General features: G+C 41.8%; 1 protein-coding gene across 1 annotated transcript; it reads right to left on the bottom strand.

Annotated features, from left to right (window-relative positions):
- On the bottom strand, positions 1–21,965 carry TRAF6 (TNF receptor associated factor 6). The gene is made up of 7 exons (XM_030200802.1): positions 21,879–21,965; positions 13,338–13,666; positions 9,366–9,516; positions 7,581–7,739; positions 7,399–7,470; positions 7,063–7,140; positions 1–2,742 (listed from the first exon to the last, which is right to left on the bottom strand). Exons 2-7 carry the CDS (start codon positions 13,637–13,639, stop codon positions 1,834–1,836), a joined length of 1,671 nt encoding a protein of 556 aa, XP_030056662.1. The 5' UTR covers positions 13,640–13,666; positions 21,879–21,965; the 3' UTR covers positions 1–1,833.
- Between the last annotated feature and the right edge of the window lie 3,604 nt (positions 21,966–25,569).

Genomic DNA, 25,569 nt, shown 5'->3' on the forward strand with positions numbered 1-25,569 from the left:
ACAGTTCTGAGAAGCAAAATTATAAATAAGCCAGTGCAAATTGTTTAAATGTTTGGTTTGCAAGAGAACATTAAACATTGTTATAAAATAATAGTCAATGTTTATTAAACTGTCTCTTTCTCTCCCCCCCCCCCCCCCCCCTGATATTTCCTTCCTGAGGGGGAGGGGGAAATAACCTTGCTGATTATAAGATATTGTGTATCCCTGTCATAGTAAAACAAGATTTTCTATGTATGTTTTTGACAATTGTTGTATGCTGTACAACTTTGCATTGTTTTATTGTTACAAGAGAACATTAAATATATGAGGAAGATATGTATATCCTGTAAGAAGTTGAAATTTTTCTTCCAAGTTAAAACAGCTGTTTATAAAAGACCTATAAGGGACAGAGAAAGCATCTATACTTTTGCTGGACTAGTCCAGTGGCTCATTTTGCTGCTAATCCACCTCCCCCAAAGACTGCTGCTCAAGGAAGATGCCATGAAGAAAACCTAGTTTCAGACCTAAGCTTGGCTTCTTCATACTGCTTGAAGGGAGAGAGTCTTAGCAAGCACTCAACACTGTCACTCTGTAGCCAAACTGAAGACGTACGTTAAGCAAAATCTAAAGGGAGCTGCAGTCTGACCTCTGACCAAAGACCACTGCTGAACTGGTTATAGACAAGGAAGGGGGGGGGGGGGGGCAGGTAGCTGCAAATAAAAACTCATGGCATCATAGCCCAACAGAGGTCAATTTTCATGGAGCTGGAAAGCAAAGGAGGAGGAGAGGAGTACTGATAGGTCAAAAAAGAATTAGGAATACATCTGTAGTTTTTTTTTTTCCAGGTGAGATAATAAATTACAGCTTATTCTAAGTCTGTTGAGATGCAATAAGTTCTTCACAGGAAAGGAAATTTTAGGTCTTACATGCTAATTTTCTCTTTCTTTTAGTCCCACCAGACCAGTCCAGAACCTATAGTGCCTGCTGCTGGTCAATGGACTGGTCTGTGAGGCTGCTAAGGAAACGGGATGGGGGGGTGGGGAATGAGAAAAAAATATATCCTGAAAACCAATCCAACTGTGTTCAGAGAACAATCAGTAAGAAACAGAACACCTTTACAATCTTAAAAGAAGTCAGGGTTGTAAGAGTATTAAATCACATACAAATATCTATTTTCAAAAAATTTGACCGGAAAAGCTAGATCAAGATACATGCCTCATCTGCAATAAGGTTCCAGAAAGCATAGCACAGCTGAGCCAAGCTTAGAGCCAATGGCAGAAAAAAATTTGAAAGTGTGAATCCTTCTGCTCTGCAGTCACCCAACTACTACTCCTTGTTATCCAAATGGCTCATGACCTAGGAAAGGTCGTCTCTGAGGCATGGGGAGAATTTAGGATATTCAAAGAGTCTCCTGAAACTGGCTAATGAATAAAAACAGGTGGCAAGCAGGGTCATTTCCTCCCCCCCCCCCCATTTATATCAAAATTATTTTTCTGTTCATTTGGCAAATGAAGGCTTCCATCTCCCCTCTGGATGGTTGTAATTTTTTCATAAACATCTCTTCCATGGAGGTCATATATAGTGAATTAATGAGCTTCCACATTATTCCCTCTAGTGAATGCAAACAGAACCTAGCCATTCTCACAAGGTGCTTCTGAGACTGATATACCAAATCCGCTCAGAAATTCCATTTTTTACAGTTGTGCAATTCCAAAGTCAGTTAACCCCCACCCCCGCAGAAATGCTCCCTTATGAACAACAATTAAGGCATACTTAATTTGTGTGTTATATTGTGGTTTTTCTTTCAAGCATAGCAGAGTTTAGTGGCATCTGCTTTATTAAGGCTGCATGGCATTACCAGCCACTATTGTCAGTGTTGCGTGGCTGAACGCTTTCTAGTCGAAGGTTGTTCATGTCCAGCCGTGTGGTCACCTCACAACGGATCAGCAGGGTATTGTCTTTGATATAAGTCCTTTGCTTCAGGGTCTGCAGGGGCATAAACGTCACATATCCAAATCCCTTTGGATTGCGAAGCACTGTTGGACGCTGGAAGGCTAGAAGCTCAGGTTTTGTGTCCATTATTTCTTCATGATTTTGCCTGTTGGGGCTCTCTGACTGATCGAGAATGCTAAGTCGTATCGTGCCCTGGAACGGCCAGGGGAGGTAGCTGTCATATTCTCCTTGCATAGTATGCACAAACAGGGATATAAAGTTTGCACAGCGTTGGGCACTAGGCAACTGAAGATGGAGGCGTAGGCAAAGTTTGTACCCAGGTTTTCTAGTGTAAAATCCAGGACTGTGAATGACAACAGGTCTCTCTTCTTCTTGAGCTTTGAGATGCATCCCAAAATTTTCAATCTTCCAGTAATAAATCCCATTGCACTGCTGCGCTTCCACTTCAGTCACTTTCTCCTCTAGTGCTCGGATGCTGCGTTTCAAATCTATTATGGTAGTGCTCTGAGTCTCCATTTTGGCTATTAGCTCTCGGATCTGGTGGTCTTGTTTAACTAGACGGCCCTCTAGCTGCTGAATAGTCTCTCGTAAGTTCTGGACTTCAGGGATGCAGTCACGTGGGAAGGGCGAGGCTGAAGAGTGGCTGTGGGTCATGACAGAAGGTCCTGGCTCAAATTGCAAAGGGTCAATCATGGATACAGGAGTGGTTGAATAAGATGTGACGCTAACGCCTCGGAGGGCCTGTGCCATCATTCGCATGTGTGCCTGAGTGAATTCTTGCATGTGACGTGCTAGGTCATTTCTTGGCATCTAGAAGTTGAGAATACAAAGCAAAGGCCATTAAAATCATTAAACACGATCCTGTGTCAGTGAACAATGTCAAGTTACTGTCAGATGCATGGGAGGGTATTGCCTGCTTAAATGGCTTTGAAAAATAGTTATTGAGTCATGCAAACTGCCTATCTGAAAAATGTCCTCCAAAAATCTACCTGGAAGTATGTGCAAGGTTTCACAAAGTGCATAGGTGGGTGAAGCATTCATGTGTACAAGTTCAAAATAGGATTGAGAAACACAGATTGGATCTTTAAATCCATGAACGGGTAACGCAAAAGTTTATTTTAGTTACTAGATTTACAGAGACAGTTTCTGAATATATTTCCTCTGAAATTTAGCACCAAGTCCAGCCACAGAAAGCACCATGAACTTTGAACAAAGCAGCCAGTTTAAAATGTGCTTTGAGAATAGAACAGGCCAAGCACAATAAAATGTGATGGTGGTCAACAGTCAAAGCTAGAAGGATGCTTGAGTGAGCAGTAGGAAAAAGGAGGCAACAGTGTCCGTCTATAATTTTCTGATGAGACCTCATTTGGAGTCCTGTGTGCAGCTATGGAAACTACACCTTCAAAACAAGAAACCAGATGGAGTTAGTCCAAAGAGTGGCAACTAAAATGACCTCTGTCAAAGCATACAGGGACAGACAGCGATCTAAATGTATCTTTTGGAGCAGAGGAAGATTTGAGACACCTAAATACCTCCAAGGTATCAATGCACAGTCTCTTTCAACAGAAAAAGCAACTCTGGAAAGAGGGGGGACACAGAATGAAGGTGAAAGGAGCTTACTCGGGAATTATTTAAGGAAATATTTCATTAAAGGGTGAAGGATGCATGGAACAGCCTCCCAGTGGGGGTAGTGGAGGAGAAAAGGAAAGTAACTTAATTCAAGATGGACACTGATGTCCCATCCTATCTGCAAGGGAGAGGAAGGGATTGTAGAGAGGAAAAATTGGTTTGGAAGTGCAGACTAGATAGGCTGCATGACCTAGCTGCATTGTTTTTCAAGTTATGAGTGCTGTGCATCTCTGTAGCATTATATATCCAGCAGGCATTTTTGAAAGCGGTATTTCACTTCACAGCCATTATGCATATGATCTCCAACTGTGCCAAGCTCTGTGTTGGGGGAAGGAAGAGAAGGGAGGAGCTGCCGGGTGCCTCTGTGAGTGAAGCCAGTGCAGCTGTGTGAATAGTATTCACACTATTATGCAGAGAGGTGTGGTAGCCGTGTTAGTCCACTTTTAAAGGTAATCAATAGAAATAAAACAAAATAAAACATGGAAAAGAAAATAAGATGATACCTTTTTTATTGGACATAACTTAATACATTTCTTGATTAGATTTCGAAGGTTGCCCTTCTTCGTCAGATGAGAAATAAGCAAATGTTGGTAGATGACAGTATATATAACTGAAACATCAAAGCATTTCAGTGACAGTCTAACAGGATGGGGGTGGATAGGTGAGAGACAGGAAGAGTCAGGTGGATGAGGGGCAGGGAGATATACATGGAGACAGGAGGTGACAAAGCAGTACAATTTTATGGTTTATAATGGGCTAGAAAACCCAGATCTTTGTTAAGTCCTGTCTGGTGGGTGTCAAAATATTTAATCATTCTGACTTCAAAGGTCTTACATTCCTGTATTGTTTTAAAGTTCCCTTTCAGGATTCTTACCATGAAATCACTGGTACAGTGTTCTGGTTTTGTAAAGTGCTGCCCCACAGGCATGACATCTTTATTGGTACTAGCATTTTTCATATGGTGTCTATGTAAATTAAATCTCTTCGTTAGCATCTGACTTGTTTCTCCAATGTAGCAGCCCTGATATATACCACATTGGAAGATGAAAACGTGAAAGATTCCTTAATGTTGAATATTTTTCCTTTGTGAATGATCGTGGGGTCCTGTGAAATGTTTTGGCATAGTTTGCAGCTGGATATATTGCAAGGATGTGTGCCATTCTTTTCTTTCTGAGTCTGTGTTGGGAGCGTACTTCTAATTAGCTTGTGTTTTAAGTTGGGTGGCTGTCGAAAGGCCGGCACTGGTGGGGATGGGAATATCTCTTTCAGTAATTCATCCTCCTGGAGTAGAGGCTGCAGATCTTTTATGATTTTTCTTACTGTTTCCAGCTCTGGGTTGTATGTCACTATAAGGGGGATTCTGTCTGTGGCTTTTTTTCCTTTGTACTGTAGCAGATTTTCCCTGGGTGTTTTGAGGGAGGAGGCAATATTCTTGGAGATTATTTTGGGGTTGTAGCCTTTCTGCAGTCAGGATTTCAAGGTGTCTGTCTCTGTCCCCTGGGTCAGAGCAGATACGGTGGTATCTTGTGGCTTGGCTGTAAATAATGGATCTTTTTGTATGTGAAGGGTGGAAGCTGGAGTTCTGGAGGTAGCTGCATTTGTCTATGGGTTTCTTGTATATGGATGTTTGTATATTGCTGATTGAGACTGTGGTGTCCAAAAAATTGACTTTTTCTGGGGAGTAGTCAATTTTGAATCTGATTGTAGGATGGTATGTATTGAAGGAACTGTAAAATTGTTTCAGAGTTTCTTCCCCCTCAGTCCAAATCATAAAAATGTCATTGATGTACCGGTAGTATTTTAGGGGTTTGGTCTGGTATGTATTCAGAAATGTCTCTTCCAGCTCAGCCATAAAGAGGTTGGTATATTAGGGCGCTGTCCTGGTGCCCATCACAGTGCCCATTATTTGTAGATAGATATCACTGTTAAATCGGAAATAGTTGTGAGTTAAAATAAATTTGATTAGTTTTGTAATGGTTTCTGGTGAGTATTGATGGTCCATTGTGGATGTTTTTAGGAGTTTCTCACATGTAGCTATGCCATCCGCACGGGGAATGTTGCTGTATAGTGATTCTACATCCGTCGTGACCAGAAGGATACTTGGTGGTAATTGCTTGATATTTTTCAATTTATTCAGAAAGTCTGCGGTGTCTTGTATGAAGCTGTTTGTTTTGTGCACGAGAGGTTTCAGAATCCCTTCTATGAGTCCAGATATTTCCTCCGTGAGTGTGCCAATACCCGATATGATTGGTCTGCCAGGGTTTCCAGGTTTGTGGATTTTGGGTAGCATGTAGAATGTGCCCACACAGAAGGCTGGTTTGGTATGAGTTTCTTCAGATGTGGCTGTACTTGTTTAGGAAATGTTCTGATCATGTCTTTCAACTGCTTTGTATAATCCTGTGTCGGATCCTCAGTTAGTTTCCTGTAGTATGTATTGTCTGAGAGCTGTCTGTGCCCTTCTTCAATGTATTTTTTTTGCGTCCATAATCACCACTGAGCCTCCTTTGTCTGCGGGTTTGATGATAATGCATTGGTTAGTTTGTAGCATTCTTATGGCCGCTCTTTCTGGTGGAGTAAGATTGTACAGAATTTTGTTTGCTGGAAAGTTGTGATTTTACCCTATGTCTGAAGCTTTCTATGTAGTTGTCCAGCTTGTTGAAAAGAATGACACACATCCTTGCAATATATCCAGCTGCAAACTATGCCAAAACATTTCACAGGACCCCACGGTCATTCACAAAGGAAAAATATTCAACATTAAGGAATCTTTCACGTGCTCATCTTCCAATGTGGTATATATCATTCAGTGTAAAAAATGCAACGAAGGCTGCTACATTGGAGAAACAAGTCAGATGCTAAAGAAGAGATTTAATTTACATAGACACCATATGAAAAATGCTAGTACCAATAAAGATGTCACGCCTGTGGAGCAGCACTTTACAAAACCTGAACACTGTAGCAGTGATTGCATGGTAAGAATCCTGAAAGGGAACTTTAAAACAATACAGGAATGTAAGACCTTTGAAGTCAGAATGATTAAATATTTTGACACCCACCAGACAGGACTTAAAGATCTGGGTTTTCTAGCCCATTATAAACCATAAAATTGTACTGCTTTGTCACCCTCCTGTCTCCATGTATATCTCCCTGTCCCTCATCCACCAGACTCTTCCTGTCTCTCACCTATCCACCCCCATCCTGTTAGACTGTCACTGAAATGCTTTGATGTTTCACTTATACATGTAATCTACCAACATTTGCTTATTTCCGATCTGACGAAGAAGGGCAACCTTTGAAAGCTAATCAAGAAATGTATTATGTCCAATAAAAAAAGGTATCATCTTATTTTCTTTTCCATGTTTTATTTTGTTTTATTGTTGTTATTGATTACACTATTATGCAAAATTCCCAGTGGAACCAGCACAGTCCTGGAGACGCAGAGACAAGCGTTAACTGTTTCACTGCTTCTTGCTGTGAAGATGTAGGGGCAGTATGTATTACCTTTTCTGGACATCCAAAGTCACTAAAGGTACAGGGGATAGGAGCCTTGGGGCAATCCATGTCATAGTGACTAGGCATCTAAAAAGCAGAAAAAAAAACCAAAAAATAAATCAGAAAAGATTAACGGTACAAGTATGGTCAAAAGTTGAGAAAAGCATGAGAAGGTTTCACTTTAATTCCCAGTGTACTCTTTTCACTCTTTCATGTCTCTCAAGTTTCTCATGACTGCCTAGCAAGCCTTGTACCCAGGTCATCACATTCATGCTGGCTGGTAGCACAACCAGGTAGGTTTCCAAAACAAACAGCAAGCTACAGAAACACTTAAGAGGATTTTACCTGTTCTCGGATGAGCTCCGTATGGCAATATTCGCAAATCACATAGGCCAATGGACAGGTGTGGTCATGATCCTAAATTTTATAGAAGAGGAAAAATAAAAAAAGGCACTGTATTGGTACTGCTTGATACCTGAGAATTCAAAAACTCGTAGTTGGTATATACAGAGATATAAAGTATGTACCTGCTTATCTTCATAAGCCATGAACATAGCACAGTTTTCACAGGAGACTTGCCTCCGTGGACACTCGAGTCGCATGTGATCTTCAATTAGACGCCTCTGGAAAGGTGCCTGACACTGTGGACACTCCATACATGCAAATTCGCACTGTCCTTCGTGTTCCTACACCACAACAATAGATAGAGCAGCAAATAAAAAAGCTAAGCTGGTTTGGGGGGGAGGGGGGAATGAATATCAACCATTGTTCACTTGCTACACCTAGAGGGGCATAATCGAATGCAAACGCCCATGTGTAAAAACGTCCATCACCGAGAATGGGTCCGTGAAGGGGCAGGCTGAACCGTATTTTCGAAAAAGATGGACGTTTATCTTTAGTTTCGAAAATATGGTTTGTGCCGGCCAAATGCATTGGATGTGGGCGTTTTGTTGAGCTGGGCGTTTTCGTTTTTCAGCGATAATCGAAACTGCTGCCGGCCATCTCAAAAATGGACCAAATCCAAGGCATTTGGTCGTGGGAGGGGCCAGCATTCGTAGTGCACTGGTCCCCCTGAGATGCCTCTATGCCAGTCTCAAATATCATACCTAGCTCCATGACAGCAGTATGCAGGTCCCCGGAGCAATTTTAGTTTAGTTGGTGCTGCGCGGGACCCATACAGAGAGCAAAAATCGGAAGAAAAAAAAAAACCCATGGAAGTGCAGTCAGGGCGTCCAAATTAAAACAATAGTAATAGGGGGATTTGAACCAGCCACCTTCTGATTACAAGACCTGTGCTCTAACCACTGCACCACTTATTCAGTTGTTTAGACACCCTTCCCTTTCCATTAAGTCCCTCCAAGTTTCTGTCAGCCACTCACAGCTCGTTTAGCTGACATAGAAATAAGCAGTGGATTTTCCTCAAGTCCATCTTAATGATGGCTTATGGACTTTTCTTTTAGGAAGATATCCAAACCTTTTTTTAAACCCTGCTAATTTAACTGGTTTACCACATTCTCTGGCAACGAATTCCAGAGTTTAATTACACATTGAATGAAGAAATATTTTCTCAGATTTGTTTTAAATTTACTACTTTTGTAGCTTCATTGAATGCCCTCTAGTCCTAGTATTTTTGGAAAGAGTAAACAAGCGATTTACATCTATCCATTCCACTCATTAGTTTACAGTCCTCTATCATATCTCCCCTCAGCTGTCTTATCTCCAAGCTAAAGAGCCCTAGCCACTTTAGCCTTTCCTCATAAGGAAATCATCCCATCCCCGTTATCATTTTCGTCACCCTTCTCTGTACCTTTTCTAAATTCCACTATATCTTTTTTGAGATGCAGTGATCAGAATTTCACACAGTACTCGAGGTGCTGTCGCATGAAGGAAAAATCTCCGAGCAGGTGCAAATGCAGGCCCACTGAGCCGCAGTCCAGTAGAGAGTGTTTATGACTGAAAACAGCTGGACACAAACAAGCATCCTTCCTTCTCCCCCGCCACCTCCATACACTTCATGTTTACAGGTTAAAAACAGCTGAGTGGGTTTAGGGAAGGGGGCAAAACAGCTGGCCACAAACAAGCATCCTTCCTTCTCCCCCGCCACCTCCATACACTTCATGTTTACAGGTTAAAAACAGCTGAGTGGGTTTAGGGAAGGGAGCAATATTCTACAAGACGACTAAAATACAAACAGAGAAATTTAAGGAACTATCTTAATATGCTGAATCAGAGCTTTAGGTTATGAGCAACTACCCTCCCTGTGACGTTAAAAATGTACTTTGTTCAAATTTATCCTTTAGTAATGGTCCCACCTCAAGATGTCTTAGCTCCATTTTTTGACTGCAGCCCTGACTGGGACATTTCACTTTCAGAGAAAGGATTTCCCGCTTGGCAAAGTTGTCCGGGAATAGCTGATTCTCAAGGAGAAGCTCATTGTCTACAGGACACTTCTGCCCGGCATCTCTAAAAGAAACAAAGTGAAAAGATGTGATAAGAATTTGCTATTCCTGCCCGGCATCTCTAAAAGAAATAAAGTGAAAAGATGTGATAAGAATTTGCTAGTCTTTTTCTGCGCTGTGTTGCATTTCATGACAGCTCCTCTGCTTATTTTATTCACAGGCAGGATGCTTCGATATGACCTCCAGTCTCTTGGAAGCTAATCCTGACTCAAGTACTCTTCCTCAATAGAAGAGCACCTTGAAAAAAAAATAATAGTAATAAATTGAAATTTTAGCCTGCTTTTCAAATACTCAAAAGGAGTCTTACAGCAGCACTTATCAATGTTTTTGTGGCTGTGACTCCATGATCGCAGCTGGATAAAACTGTGTTATCCCCAGAGGTGTGGAATAATTATGTACCTATGCAGAGGCTACCCAACTCAACACTAAACATGAGTTTTGAGATCCCATTTAGGGGTCCTGACCCATAGCTTGAGAAGCTCTGTCTTATAGCAAAGTTGGCTAGAGTAAAACAAGGGCTCTGCTCAGCAGGGTCTTTGAAGAGTGGACACAGAATAAAGATGGAATTCTTGGGACTGTGTGCAATGATCCAAGAGTTCGATTCCCACTTCAGGCACAGGCAGCTCCTTGTGACTCTGGGCAAGTCACTTAACCCTCCACTGCCCCATGTAAGCCGCATTGAGCCTGCCATGAATGGGAAAGCGCGGGGTACAAATTTAACAAAAAAAAAAACAAAAAAAAGAGAACAAGGTGTGTGATACTCAGAGCTGCCAAGGCTTTTTCTTCTGTCTTCGTCATACCCTTTAGACGTAGCATGCACTTTGATAGTGATCAATGCATCTCTAATCAACGAAAAGTGGAGTCATTCTGTAAGAGTGCATAACCAAGGGATTGGTATTTAAACCATTTTCTGAAACAGGTATCCCTACAAAGGTCTTTCAGTTTTCAGTATGTCTGCAGATAACATTTGAGATTATCTTTAACTAGGGAGGCCAAATTAGCTCCATGTGCAGAAGGACATGCTGAACCAGGACTTGTGTTTTGTCTCCTGGCAGGCAGAGAGATGTAGCCTGAATGTGAAGAAGGACTAGAAGTGCCAGGATAAAACAGGGTTAAATGTGGACTGGTTCAGTGTGTGCTCCTGAACATAAATCAATCACTCTATCAGTAACAGGCTGAAGTGGAACAGACTATCAAACCACTGGAGGGGGAAAAAAAAAAGCAAAACCTAGGAAGACACCAGACCACATAATTAGTAGGTAACATAATTCAGCAAAATAGCCAGACTTTGACGTGGCCACCCATTTATACAGTAAGGTACTAATCCTTATTTAAAGGGAAAGATTCATAGACAATGTGCTTACTAACCATCAACTATGAGGAAACAGAGATTAATCACCAGGGGCTCCTATCTGCAAATGTGATCACCAAAACACATCCTGAAATTTATTACTCTGCCTGCTACAGAGGAAGCTGAGGTACGTTAGATCTTCAGAGGATGAACAAAACGAAGAATGAGTTCCTTCCTGATAAAATACCACTGCTCAAGTTTTGTGACCTAAATAAGAAAAAAGAAAATCTCTGTCTAGAGAGACTGTCCATAGAGTGAAGTGCCATTTGTCACACTGCCTGCACAAAAGTAAATCTCAGACCATACAGGAAAGAAACTGAATCATCAAATTGATGATATGGAAAATTCAGTCAGCAGTTATTCAAGGGAGGACTAGTCAGAACACAATGAAGTTTACATAGATTCCCAGCAAATATTTAAGTTAAGCACATTTATTTGAACTTATTTAAAAAAACAAACAAACATATACAAAAATAAACTTCCAGTTGTGTAATGGAAAATATGAAATTAGAGAATTACAGAGCTGGTATCAGGTACCAAGTCTTTTACTAACAGAACATGGATAGCATATCCTGAAAGGCTGCATACAGGTCCAGTTCTGTAAACCCCTCACAGCATCAATCATGTCAGTAGAAACTGTGTTACTCTTAAATACTGCATGAAGAGGGAACTAAATAATCAGGGACACGAACCTCTCCTTCTGTGGGTAAAATTAGCCACGCTGTTTGGCAGCGTGGGTTTTTGTATGTGCTGAAAAAGAGTGGAGCAGGACTAGCTAAGCAGGGGATTTCACGATGCAGACCTGTACCTGGTTCAAACTGAATGTAAAGTCCGTTGGTACCCAATTTTGCGTTAAGTAACTTCTATCTCTCCCCACCAATTTTGGGACCCAGACCATAGAAGTCTGCCTGTCACTGGTCTTACTTCCAAATCTCTGAAGCTGCCGGCAAAGCTCACTCCAGTTACAAGATCACTTAAGTATTGCTTTAATTGAATTCCATCCTTTTTCTATGAACTGTTTCACAATGAATGGGATAAACAAAGGGAAACACTATTTAGAAAAAAGGATGGAATCCAATTAAAACAAACAAAAAAAAAACCAACCCTTACATGACCTCATAACTGGAGTGAGCCTTGCCAGCAGCTTAAGAGGTTGGGAAGTAAGACCAATGCTGGGAAATCTTCTACTGTCTGTGCCCCAAAACTGGCAGGGAGAGACAGGGATTAAGGGGCTCATTTTCAAAGCACTCAGACTTAGAAAGTTCCACAGGTTACTATGTAACTCTAAGGGGTACCTTTACTAAAATGTGGTAAAAGGGGGCCTGTGCTAGCGTCAGCTCGTGTTTTTGACATGTCCCCTTTTACTGCAGTGGGTATTTTTTTTTTAAACAAATGGCTGTGTGGTAAGTGAACCACCTACCGTGTGGCCAATTCAAGGGGGAGCTCTTACCGCCACCCACTGAGGTGGCAGGGGTGGCGGTAAGGGCTCCCACGCTAACCAGGCAATGATTACCACCGGGTAAACAATGGCGTTACAAAAATAGAAAATATTTTTGTAGCACCGGAAATGGGGCGTGCTGGGGGTAAGAACTACCGCTGGGTTCCTGCAGTAGCCTGGTACTAGTTCCAGACTGGCATGCACCAACCCTTTAGTGAAAGGGCCCCTAAGTGCTTTGAAAATACATCTCTTAGTATACCAGTGTTTAATCATGAAGAAGTGAAACCTGTGCAGAGGGCCAGATTCAACTCTGGCTGTCTTGTGGGTAGACTGGATGGTCTGTGCAGGTCTTTATCTGCCAACATTTACTATGTTCTCAGGAAAACGCTTTTTCTGGTTTCCAGCTTGTACAAATGGCTATAGGTTAAATGGTTTGGCAGATAATGCATACACACCAACAAAGCAAATACAACAGTATGGACCCTGTTTATTAAGGTGCACTAGCGTAATTAGCGCATGCTAAAAATGAAAGTGCACCTATAGCACGGCTTAGTAAACAGGGCCAATCCACATTTACACAACATCTGTGAGTAAACCAGAAGCAGACCACATCCGAGACATAGAATCATCAAGGAAAAAGCTGTAAGCAAACAGAACTCAACCTTCTACAGAGCGCACAAATATAAGTTACCCATTACAGAAAAGGTTTTAATTTCAATGACTAGGATTGAGAGGTGTTTAAAAATTGAAAACTAAAAAAAAAAAAAAAAAGAACTATGAAAATGTCTTTATCAAACGCAAATCCATTATTCATTTTGATTAGATTGTAAAGCATCGTGCTTAAGTTTATAAGTAGTAACTTCTGCTCTATGTAAAATATTTTAAAAGTTCACACACTAAGCAATACTCACTCTGCATCAAATAAAAATATATTGGACACAATGTAAGAGAGAAGCGGACCTGAGATCTCATCTCATTCTAGGAGGCCCCTCTTTCTAGCTGTTCTCAGTTCACGTCTTCTCTGCTGGCTCTTTACCTTAGAGATTTGAGGATGCAACCTTTACAGAAGCGATGCCCACATGGCGTTTGCACTGCTTCCCGTAGAGCCATGAGACAGATCGGACACTCATACTTGCTTTCAAGTGGGGGGTCGAACTCCACATCATAACCCTGCATTTCTTCTATTAAAGAGCTAGGGAGGGTTCCTGGCCCAACAGTGCTACTGCCGTATACGCTGTCATCCTTTGCCCCACCGTGGAACGCACTGGCCATGGCAGCACAGCAAGCGTTCTCAAAGTCACCAGGGCCACTGCTGTTATCACTGTGTAATACACTCATAGTAAGGGATCACGTGTCAGGAAACTTCTGTAAAAAGAGCACAACACAAGCAAACAATTTATTTATTATTACATTTATATCCCACATTTTCCCACTGATCGCAGGCTCAAAGTGGCTTACAAAGTCTGTAGTGCAAGCTACAGTACAAGAAATGACCAGACAGGAACATTTTTCTTCTATAGCACCTTAAATAAAGGGAGTACACAGTGACGTTTGATCAACTGGCAATCGATAGAGAGATGACAGATACTTGCAGACCCGTTGCTGAGCTGAATGACTCCCCCCCCCCCTCCCGTTGTCAGGGGTGCTGGGAAGATCTACCTCATATATTCCAGCTCGTCATGTGTGGGAAAGGAATGGGAAAAGGGTTCCGCTGTGATAAAGTGGTTATGGGCATATCCTTCTGCCAATGTAATAACAGCTGGCCAACAGAAAGGCGGTATATCAAATGCATTACCTTTACTTCACAAATTTTCACCACACCCATACATAGAAAGAGGGTATTTCTATAAAGAAGTGCCTCTAGGTGAAGCTTATTTTAAACAACAGCAGCACTTCTCAGCCAGTGTGTCACCCAAAAAAATGGACAGGAAACTTGTGCTTTCCTTCACAATCATATGTGCAACAGGTTGGGGAGAGTTGAGAACCAGAAGTCAGGTATTTGAAATCTCCATAACTGGACCCTACTTTTGCCACCAGCCTCCACTGGAAATGTTGCAGACCTCTGGCCCAACCCCAGAAGTCACCACTATTGGTTTTGTATTTCCCTTGTATCACTGTTAGCAGCAAAAAAATGATTATACAGGGTTTGTTCCCCCTTTTGCTTCCCTAAGGTCAGATATGCATACAGGGCCCCCTTTTCAATAAAAACATCATTTGCTTCCTTTTGCCATGGGAGGGCAGTGTAGATCTACTGCAAATGCTCATGCCTAGAATCTGGACGTATGCACATAACTTACAGTATTTTATAAGTTATGCACATAAGTGTGAGCCCTGCCCAGACTCTGCCAGCTTGTATAAAGAACATCACACGGCCAGATTACTAGTATTTACAGGAATATTCTGGCCATTCACTCATATTATTTGGAGTCTAAATGTTGGCACCCATGAGTTTCTTTTTCTTTATTGTCATATATGTCCCATCTCTGGGTTCCTGTGTTATATATCCTTTATAAAGCCTCTACTCAATTGCCCTCCCCTTGTTCCTTCTCACCCAGTACTTCTCTCACCCTTAATTGTCTTGTTTGTATTTTTAGATTGTAAGCTCTATGGAGCAGGGACTGTCTTTCTGTGCCAGGTTCACAACGAAGAACCCTCTTAGACAACCAATCATCTCTGCCAATGAGCCACTTTGATTATATACATATATACTGACAAACGTTTCAAACCTTTAGCTCCTATGGTGAGTCTGCATGTAAAGGGCCAGATACGATTTCTAGTCTGTAGAATTTTACACATTTTTCTGATGTTATTTATTTAGACACCACACACTTAAATGAATGTCTCAATATGTTGCATTAGAAGTTGCCCCGGGTTGCTATTAACTCTCCTGAGAAGTTCTCTCTCTATTTCCTGCTCTACTAGTTCTATGTAAAATTCTTCAGATAATGAGAACTTTTTCCTCCAAAATTACAGGTGCTGTCACAGGACTACCTATGGCACCCAATCTAGCAAATTTGCCTAGGGTGAAGTTTGACAAAACCTGGTTCGTCCCATTAAAATTTTTTTGAATACTTTAGAAAAGTTTCTTGATTGAGGCCACACAGATAAGCCTGGCTCTTTACCTCAATACTTGATTTTTTACTGATTGATTAATAATGAATCAAGTTCTGAAGACTGTCTTACAATTCTAGTTGATATCAAAAGGAAGCCTGTAGGGCAGTGGAACAGAACTAGAAGTCTAATTAATTAAGACCATATTACCATTGTTTCTGTAGGAAAAAAAAAAAAGAGAGAGATTAAATCCAACTGAAAATGCTTCAGGCATCCAGGGATTTCCAAATCCTCTTCAAAAGCTTTTTTTATCTGCTTAGGGGAAACCCAAACATTCCATGTGGTGATGCAAACATCTATTTTAGGAAGTGACTGTGTACACCTTAAAAATACTACAATGCAGTAACTCAAAACAACAAAACAGTGTTTCCTTGCTACCAATTTGATGGGTGCCTGTGCTGCTAGAGTGCAATACAGAATGGCCTAAATACCCTAGTGGTTAATGCAGTGGCCTGAGAACCAGGGGAACTGGGTTCGATTCTCACTGCAGTTCCTTGCGACTCTAGGCAAGTCATAAACTTCCACTGCTCCATGTACAAAATAAGTACTTGTATATAATATGTAAACCACTTTGATTGTAACCAAAGAAAGGCAGTATATCAAATCCCATCCCCTTTTCCTTTAAACATGGCTTTTAACTGATGATTTATTTATTTTATTTTGGGATTTTGCTCACACCTTTTTCAGTAGCAGCTCAAGGTGAGTTACTTTCAGGTACACTAGGTATTTCCCTGTCGCTGGAAGGCTCAAATCTAAACCCCCCGTTTACTAAGCCACGCTGGCGGCTGCTGTGGACTAATGCCGACGTAGCCCATTCACTTTGAAGATCTGACCTGGGCACCACTGGATGTCAAGACCAGTGCTCTAACCACTAGGCCACTCCTCCACTCCATGTGTTTCTCAGTAGCAAAACAATCAATAAAATCTTGAGAAAAGAACTTGAGGCAGGAGTAATGCTGAAGACTCATTTGTTCAACATCGCATTCAACGTCTCAAGGGAGTCCTAGCCACCTAGACCTCCTTTCTCTTTATATGTTGATTAATAGAAAGCAGCTGAAAACACTTCTGGCTGTGTTGTGACTTTGGTTGAATGAGCATTTTCTATCCTTACCATGGAGTTGTTCTTAGCAGCTTTTTTTTAGATTGTACAGGCCTTGACTTGGCAAATTAGGCGGTATCGAAAACTGCACTTGCAACAATAAGATAAATGCCATATATACTCCGGCAGCACCATACTTCTCGAATTAATGAAATAGACAAATGTTCCACCACTTCTTTCTTTAAAGATTATCACAGACTTAACGTGCTAAGCAGCTAATAAAGGGCCTCTTATCAAGCTGCGTTAACGGCTCCCAGTACGGTAACGCCGACAAAGCCCACTAACGCGGTTTGATAAAACAGGCCTAAAGAGAACATTAGCTGTACGAGTCAAGAAAACTCTTTAAAACAAACACAAAATAAACAGGTTCAGAATGAAAATACAAACTGGAAGTTGAATGCAAGGCTTGCTACAGTAACGCCGATTGCTAACTTTTGCCGTTTCAAAGACACTGCCTCTTACTGAGCAAGGTCTGATGTCCTGCCTTTGCTCTGGCTTTCCAAGAGAGAAGGCACGGCAAAGGTTGGTGAAAAATCTGTCTCATTTTTGTTTTCTAAAGTGTGAAAATTATTTGCAAAGTGTTCAGATTTCAGTAAGTACAGGGTAGAACTGTCAAAATTTCCCCAAACCATCAAGTTAACTGTACTTCTAGTTAAGCTACATGCAAGCCTCTGCATTCTTTCTAGGAGGATGTAGTGAAGCATTCTAGTAGGCATCGTGGCGAAACTGGCAGAAGTTCTGGTGAAAAATGGATTCTTTACACTCTCGATGGTGCCTTTTATTAGGTCAGCACAGCTTTAAAGATCACAATGGGTTTCTCTGTTTGCCTCAAACTAAAGTACTACAGCTGCAAAATAATCAAACTTTCAAACAACTGTATCTATTTCTTTTTATCAGAGGAAATCCCCCAACTTTCTTTGGAAACCTCATTCCTCCCTCTCAATGAGTCTTCTGCATTAGTGAATGCAAAGGGAAATTCCTATGGAAGGGAAGAAGCTGAACTACAGCACATAATGGAAACTGGTACTAGTAGTCACAGTTACCTGTATAACTATATGTTACCTCCGGTACTATGGAAGCTAATGTGGGATATAAATAAATAAAATATATTCCCAGTGCAACCATAAATAACTTGAAAGGATAAAACATAAATGAAAAATGGACAGCTTGGGGTGGGGGTGGGGGAACACATACTGAAGCAAACTTGAAGACAATGGCTTAAATCATGTTTTTACTAGCCAAATAAAAGCTGTCCATCAGCACAATCCTGACTAGGCGTCAACCAGGGCCAGGCCTTTATTAATGCCAGTAAATTATATATATTAAAAAAAAAAGTGATGAGTCATCATATTAGGTTAGGAGGTTTTGGAAATCTGAGAGTGATCTTCAGACGGTTATTTATGCCATTAATTATGTCTAAACTTGACTACTGGAATGTGCTATATTAAGGTGGCTAAATCACAGACTTATTACCTTACAACTAGACTAAATCACAGGCTTACTACCTAGGGACAATACAATGGCAACTTTAAAATCAATACTGGTTTCCATTTCATACATGGCAACATGATTTAGACTTGAATTGGTCTCGATCGCATACACAGGTTTACTAAATTTTAAGCCTGTTGTTAACTAGACCCAGATGAAGCCTTGAATGTTGGCGAAACAGGTCCCAACATATGTGCAACACTGCTAGTACCTTTGAATAAGGTTTAATACAGGCGCTTTAAGAATCTATTTGTTTGGGAATGGTCACATTTTTTGGTGGAGAAGTTACCACAGTGTTTGAGAGTTTTGTGTGATTACATTTTGAGAATAAATCCTTTTTGAAGTAATGTGAACCAGTCTGAACACTTTCTCTGATATTGATTGAGGAATCGTTTGTGCTTTGATATTTTGAATTTCTGGTTCCTCTTTTCTTTTTTTTTTTTTTGGGGGGGGGGGGGGGGGGGGGGGGGTAAAGCCATCTAACCCAGTATCCTATTTCCAATAGTGGCTAAGCCAGCTCGCAACTACAATTAACATCTTCATGCTAGTAGTTATGTTTTTGTCATAACATGTTTTATAAATAAAGTGTGATTATGATTACTGACATTTATGATTTATGCTTGTTCATGCTGTATGGTTTTGTTAAATTTCATTCTTATTTTATAAAAAATTATAAATATATATTTTTTTACCTGAGATTTTTATGTGCATTGTATGTTATTTTCTTTTTTATGTTTAAATCATTTTTAATGAGTTACATTCCAACAATAGCGTGACATATTTCCATTTTCTGTATAACCTTACTCAACTCTATCTTCTACATTCTCTCTCTTACCCCTCCCTACTCCTCCCCTTCTATATTGTTTTCTTTTAATTTTGTAACTCACCTTAAGCAGATTTTGCATTATGGCAAGATAGAAATCCAAATTAATAAATACTTGACTACACATTTTATAGACGCATGTAGCAAGAATGTATCTTCAGGGTACCCTAAATCTTTGATAAAATTCAATCATGTGGTTTGGCCTCTTCATGCCTCATTACATTCAGGTCTTATAACCTGTTACAACCAACAAGTTCTAAGCAGGTAACAATCAAGAGAAGGAGCATACTCCAGATGGTTATAACAATGATAAATTATTATCTCAAAACAGGAAAACATAACATCTATAAAATTAAGGGAGATATTTCCCGATTTAACAACTTCCTAAACTCAAAATAATACCCTGATTGCCTAAGAAAAGAGGGAAGGGGATTCCTCACTCTGGAGTCCTTTTACCAAGCTGCTGTAAAAGGACCCTGCAGTAGCGGACGTTTCTGCTGTGTGCCAAGGCCCTTTTTACCACAGCGGGTAAAAAGCCTGAAAAAACACATGCCCATGCAGTAAGCTTACGCTTACTGTGTGGCCATGCAGGGGTTGGAGGGGGGAGCACTTACCACCACCCACTGAGTTGGCGGTAATGGTTCCTGTGCTACCCTGGTGGTAATCCCCTGTATTTTTTTTTTTTTTTACATCCAGCAGCACCAGAAATGGTACGTGCTGGTGGTGGAACTACCACTGGCGGCTGCGTTGGGCCGGCGGTAGTTCTGGGTTAACGCGTGGCAACCTTTTAGTAAAAGGGCCCCTCGATGAGCCTTCTGTGAGGTAAGTTCAGAAGGCCACTATGCAGTCTTGCATGTTTTCTGTTATGGTGCCATATTTCCGGAATACATTACCAGTGGAGCTCAGATCAATTCATATTTGCATCTTTCTGAAGCCTGTGATAGCTTGCCTGTTCACACAGGAATCTTTTATTGTTTTGGTTTTATTTCTAATGTTTTACTGTGCCCTGTCTATAAATGTATTTTTAATTGGTGGACTATGTATATTTTTAATAAGCCTCCCCCTTCTGAAAACATTGGTATCATGATAAGAACTTGTAATTCTTATTGTTATACTTCAGATTCACAAAATGGTTTCTCAGCACTGTAAAGCCTTAATTCACAAATAAGCCCCACAGGCAGGACAGTGCATGTAACATTAACAGTGAACGATGAAAATTACATCATACCAATCCCACAAAAGCATTGCTCATACTTAGGGGTCTTTTTACTAATGTGCGCTAACAGATTTAGTGCACACTAATGATTAGCACGCACTAAAGACACATATTACAATCCTATGGGCATCTAATCATTTAGTGTGTGCTAATCATTAGTGCACGCTAAATCTGTTACCATGCCTTAGTAAAAGGACCCCTTAGTTTATTAACATAAGAATAGCTGATCAAGGTCTGTCAAGCACAGCAATAAGTCTGAGAACAGGCTATTCTATGTCACGTGTACCCAGCAGATCACAAAAAGCAGATTTCTCCAAGTTGATTTCCAAGGATTAGCAATGGCTCTCCTAAGTCTCCTAATGAATAATTTGTATTAAATTTTTCTCTAAAAATCTGTCCAAAACTCTTTTGAGCCCTACTACTTTAGCCACCTCTACATTCACCAGTTTAATTACATAATTAAAAAAATATTATATGATTCGTTCTCAATCTGCTGGTCATTAATGTCATGGCATGTCCTCTTGGTTGTTTGACTTGTCAGACACAAAAACATTTACTATTCTATTGTAACCCCTTTCACTTGTCTTTTCTCCAAGCAGAACACCCCTATGTGTTCAGCTTTTCTTCATAAATCAGGTGTTTCATCCCCTTATCATTATTGCTGCCCTTCTCTGAACCTTTTTCTAGTTCAACTCTATCCTTTATGAGATAGGGCAATCAGAACTACATATAATGCTGAAGATACTGCTGCACCAAAACCTTGTAAAGCATAATGATAATCTCAGCTTTTTTTCTCTCTTTTCGTACAGTTAACATCATAGTAACATAGTAGATGACGGCAGAAAAAGACCTGCACGGTCCACCCAGTCTGCCCAACAAGATAAACTCACGTGTCATTTTTTGTGTATACCTTACCTTGATTTGTACCTGTCTTTTTCCGGGCACAGACCGTATAAGTCTGCCCAGCACTATCCCCACCTCCCAACCACCCGCCCCGCCACCCACCACCGGCTCTGGCACAGACCGTATAAGTCTGCCCAGCACTATCCCCACCTCCCAACCACCAGCCCTGCCTCCCACCGCCGGCTAAGCTTCTGGGGATCCCTTCCTTCTTAGGAGGATTCCTTTATGTTTATCCCACACGTTTGAATTCCGTTATCGTTTTCCTCTCCACCACCTCCCGCGGGAGGGCATTCCAAGCATCTACCACTCTCTCCGTGAAAAAAATCCTATTTGCCTTTTCAGCGTGGTGGCACGAAAACTTCAGAATACTGCCTACACTGACACCAAGACATTTTGCTTAGGTGGTGACCCCTAACTCGGAACTCAACATTTTGTATCAGTAGTTGGGATTACTTTTCCCTACACGCATCATTTTGCATTTGTTTACAATAAATTCCACCTGCCATTTAGATGCCTTGTCTCCTACGATCTTTCTCCAATCTTCTGATTAGTTTTGTGTCTTCTGAATTACCTCACTTATTTCTAAAGTACCTCCATATCATTTATGAAGATGTTAAACAGCACAACCCTAGCAGAAACTCTTGGGATATTTGGGTGGTATTTGTCCTCTCAAGGACCACCTGTGCTATGCGCAAATTACAAGTAACAAACAAATGTACTAAACATGTTCCTATATTTATCTCCCCCCTCCCAAAACTGTATAAGATACCAAGTCACAAGCATTCGGTTGCCCTCACATGCCAGACACCCCTCTTCTCACACATTCTGGGACCAGTCATCCCTCCCCGTGATCTGCCATCTCTCCCTCTGTCTTCCGCTCTCCTCCCTGCCCAGGATCCGGCACCTTTCTCTCAAAACCCACTGATCAAACACGTACCTGAGGTCGCCCATCAACAATCCCACCGCTTTCCTTCTCCGGTGCTGCCCTGACTCTCCTATTACTCAACTTCACTTTCGCTGAGGCTCCTCCCGGAAACAGGAAGTAGCGTCAGAGGAAAAACAGGGAACGGATGACGTCAAAACGTTGAAGCCACTCAGGTTAGCTTTTGTTTCCTCTTCCCCGTGCAAGCGTCATTTAGTACCAAGTAGGTTTAATAAACAGGAATGGAAGTGAGCCTATCTAGTCCATTCTAAGCAAGGAAGCCAATTAGGATAGTCTTAGTTTCCCCTTCCCAGCGCAGCCGTCATCCCCATTCACTCAAAACAAAGCAAGCAAACCTATGAGCTGCTGCATCCAGATTGTCGTTTTTTTTTTTTTTAATTGTTGGTCCATCTGTATCAAGTCTAAAGCTGTTTCAGTTGGATAGGCAGTATAAGGTGGAGGACAAAAGTTTTTTTTTTTAACTTATGGGGCAGCTTTTTAATTTATTTGAAAGCTTCCCATATGTAGATATAAATATCATGAGATAACAATTGAATATCACTAAAACAGCTTAAAAATTATTATAGCTGGTAGAAATAGCAATTTTAAACTGTGTATTTTGTGCTCATTTTCTACACTAAAAACTAAATAAATACATTGTATATAATACAGATGGCCAAATTTCAGTGAAGATATCTTGTTTCCTGATGAGTTCATCTTAAATGTTGTTGTAACCAGTAACATAGTAGGTGACGGCAGAAAAAGACCTGTATTTGTCCATCCAGTCTGCCCAACAAGATAAACTCATATGTGCTACTTTATGTATACCTGACCTTGATTTGTATCTACCATTGTATCTACTCATCCTACCTTCAGAATTGTTTTTAATCACAAAAGAGCACTTACACTGGTGGAAGAGAGTCACGGCTGCAGACAACATAGCACCACAAGGGACTTGCCTTGAACAAACATTATATCAGATAAGTGGAAAGACACAATTTACACTCTTAATGTTTGTACAATTTAGATTAAGAACTGAAGCTTTATGACCATGTACTAAGGAGGATAGGCAGGCCCAGTGCGGTGATGTTTGAAGTTGGTGTGCTGTTTAGCAGTTATCGTGACCAATGGTATAAGGCACTGTTCTGTCCTTCGACAGCCTCGCACTAGTTTATAACATGATCCTAAAATGTGTGTAATGCTTTTACTGTTATTCTCAGTTCCAAGGACTATCATTGCCACAGTTTCTCACTGCAAAGATACGTGAGCAATGCGCTGTGGGTAATGTAGTTCACAGGCAGTGCAACCACACTTGCTTGGCTGTGTAAGAACTGTTACCACTGGTTGTGAGGCTGCCCAGACCTCCTCTCTCTCTCTGCCAAGCTTGGCTTTTTCGTCTTCCTGCTATAATTTCCTGGTCATTCTCACTATCTCTAGGGTTACCATATGGCTCCAGAAAAAGGAGGACAGATTGAGCCAGCCGGGTTTTACTTCCATTGCGAAAGCAATGGAAGTAAAACCCAGCTGGCTCAATCCGTCCTCCTTTTTCTGGAGCCATATGGTAACCCTAACTATCTCTGTCCTGGGAGGTCAGCCAGGTATGACCTTTCCCTCCAATCGAGAGCCGTCCTCTAGGACCACCCCTTCCCCTTGCTACCCAATGGCAGGCTCTGTCCCCATTGGTCTCTATCTGCTCCTCCCTGAACTCACATGAAGCCTCAACACCTCTTTGTCCCTTGTCCCTTGAGCCATGAGGCATTCCCACCACCTAGCCAGAGACCACCTAGCCAGAGACATGGAGCATGTACCATCTTATTCCAGACAGCTCTGTCCTGCTGAAACTCCCTGTAACGAACCTGGTGTTTTTACCTTGAAAATATCTCCTCTCTCTCTAATGAGATATCGCACATTCCAGTCACCCAGCTTTGAACCATTTCTACCTGTTCAACTATCCTTCCCCCCCTGCAATATATTTTTATTTTAGTTACATTTCTACCCCGTGCTTTCCCACTCATGGCAGGCTCAATGCGGCAGGCAATGGAGGGTTAAGTGACTTGCCCAGAGTCACAAGGAGCTGCCTGTGCCGGGAATCGAACTCAGTTCCTCAGGACCAAAGTCCACCACCCTAACCACTAGGCCACTCCTCCACCTCTCTTCAGATCTCCACCCCCAACAGCTCTCAGATTAAGGAGTCTCTGTGTCCTGGAGCAGCACCTCTGAACATCTATCTGTGAGTAAATTATCTATGATTTATTCAATAACAGAGACTTCATAAAAATAATAAGAGACTTCGGGTGATTGCTGTGCCAAGGTTATACTCCAAGATATTGGGGCCTCAAGTTATCAAGCCTCAAGAGTCTTGACAGGCACAGCCACACATACTGAGCACTGCAATATAAAAATATAAAAAAAGAGTACCAAAAGCTTTCGATGTGATACATTAGTAATTCTGGTAGTAACAGTGAATTACATTTGTACATACTGCATACCAGTTTATAGCAGCTTAGCACCCAAATAGTTAGTGTTAGTTAAAATTTAATGCCAAGCAGTGTAGAGTGATGCCCTTGGGGTACGAAAACCCAAAAGACAGATACCGGATAGGAGGGGGGAGATTAGTAAGCTCGACTCAGTAGAGAGACCTTGGGGTGTCGGAGGATCTGAAGGTGAAGAAACAATGCGACAGCTATGGCCAGAAGGATTCTAGGCTGCGTAGAGAGGGGCATAACCAGCAGAAGAAAGGAGGTGTTGATGCCCCTCTACAAGTCGTTGGTGAGGCCCCACTTGGAGTATTGTGTTCAGTTTCAGAGGCCGTATCTTGCTAAAGATGGAAAAAGACTGGATCAGTGCAAAGAAAAGCTACGATAATGGTATGGGATTTGTGTTGCAAACCGTACGCGGAGAGACTTGCTGACCTGAACATGTATACCTTGGAGCAGTGGCGTAGCTACGTGGGGCCTGAGGGGGCCGGGGCCCCCGCAGATTCACCCCCGAACCCCCCTCCCAGCGAACCCGCCCCCGCCCCGCCTACCTTTACTTTTGCTGGCGGGGGATCCCACTCCCCACCAGCCGACGTCTTCTCAGTCCTTCCTGCTCTTCAATTTGTTTGCTGACACCGTGCAGGACGTCAGACTCAGAGAACAGTTCTGTTCTCTGAGTCTGACGTCCTGCACGTACAACGTGCAGGACGTCAGCAAACAAATTGAAGAGCAGGAAGCGACTGAGAAGAAGACGTCGGCTGGCGGGGAGTGGGATCCCCCGCCAGCAAAAGTAAAGGTAGGCTGCAGCGGCGGCGGGTTCGCGGCGGGAGGGGGGGGCGGCAATGTCGGCGGGGGGGCGGCGCCGGGGGGGAGGGCTAAAATGTGCCCCTCCCCCTGGGCTCTGGACCCCTCCCCCACGGAAGGCTGGCTACGCCCCTGCCTTGGAGGAAAGGAGAAACAGAGGTGATATGATACAGACGTTCAAATGTTTGAAAGGTATTAATCTGCAAACGAACCTTTTCCGGAGACGGGAAGGCAGTAGAACTAGAGGACATGAATTGAGGTTGAAGGAGGGACAGACTCAGGACTAATGTCAGGAAGTATTTTTTCACAGAGAGTGTGGTGGATATGTGGAATGCCCTCCCGCGGGAGGTGGTGGAGATGAAAACGGTAATGGAATTTAAACATGCGTGGAATCCTGTTTAGAAGGAATGGTTCTGTGGAATCTT

Source organism: Microcaecilia unicolor, chromosome 4 (genome assembly GCF_901765095.1).
Source record: "Microcaecilia unicolor chromosome 4, aMicUni1.1, whole genome shotgun sequence".
NCBI classification, from domain to species: Eukaryota; Metazoa; Chordata; class Amphibia; order Gymnophiona; family Siphonopidae; genus Microcaecilia; species Microcaecilia unicolor.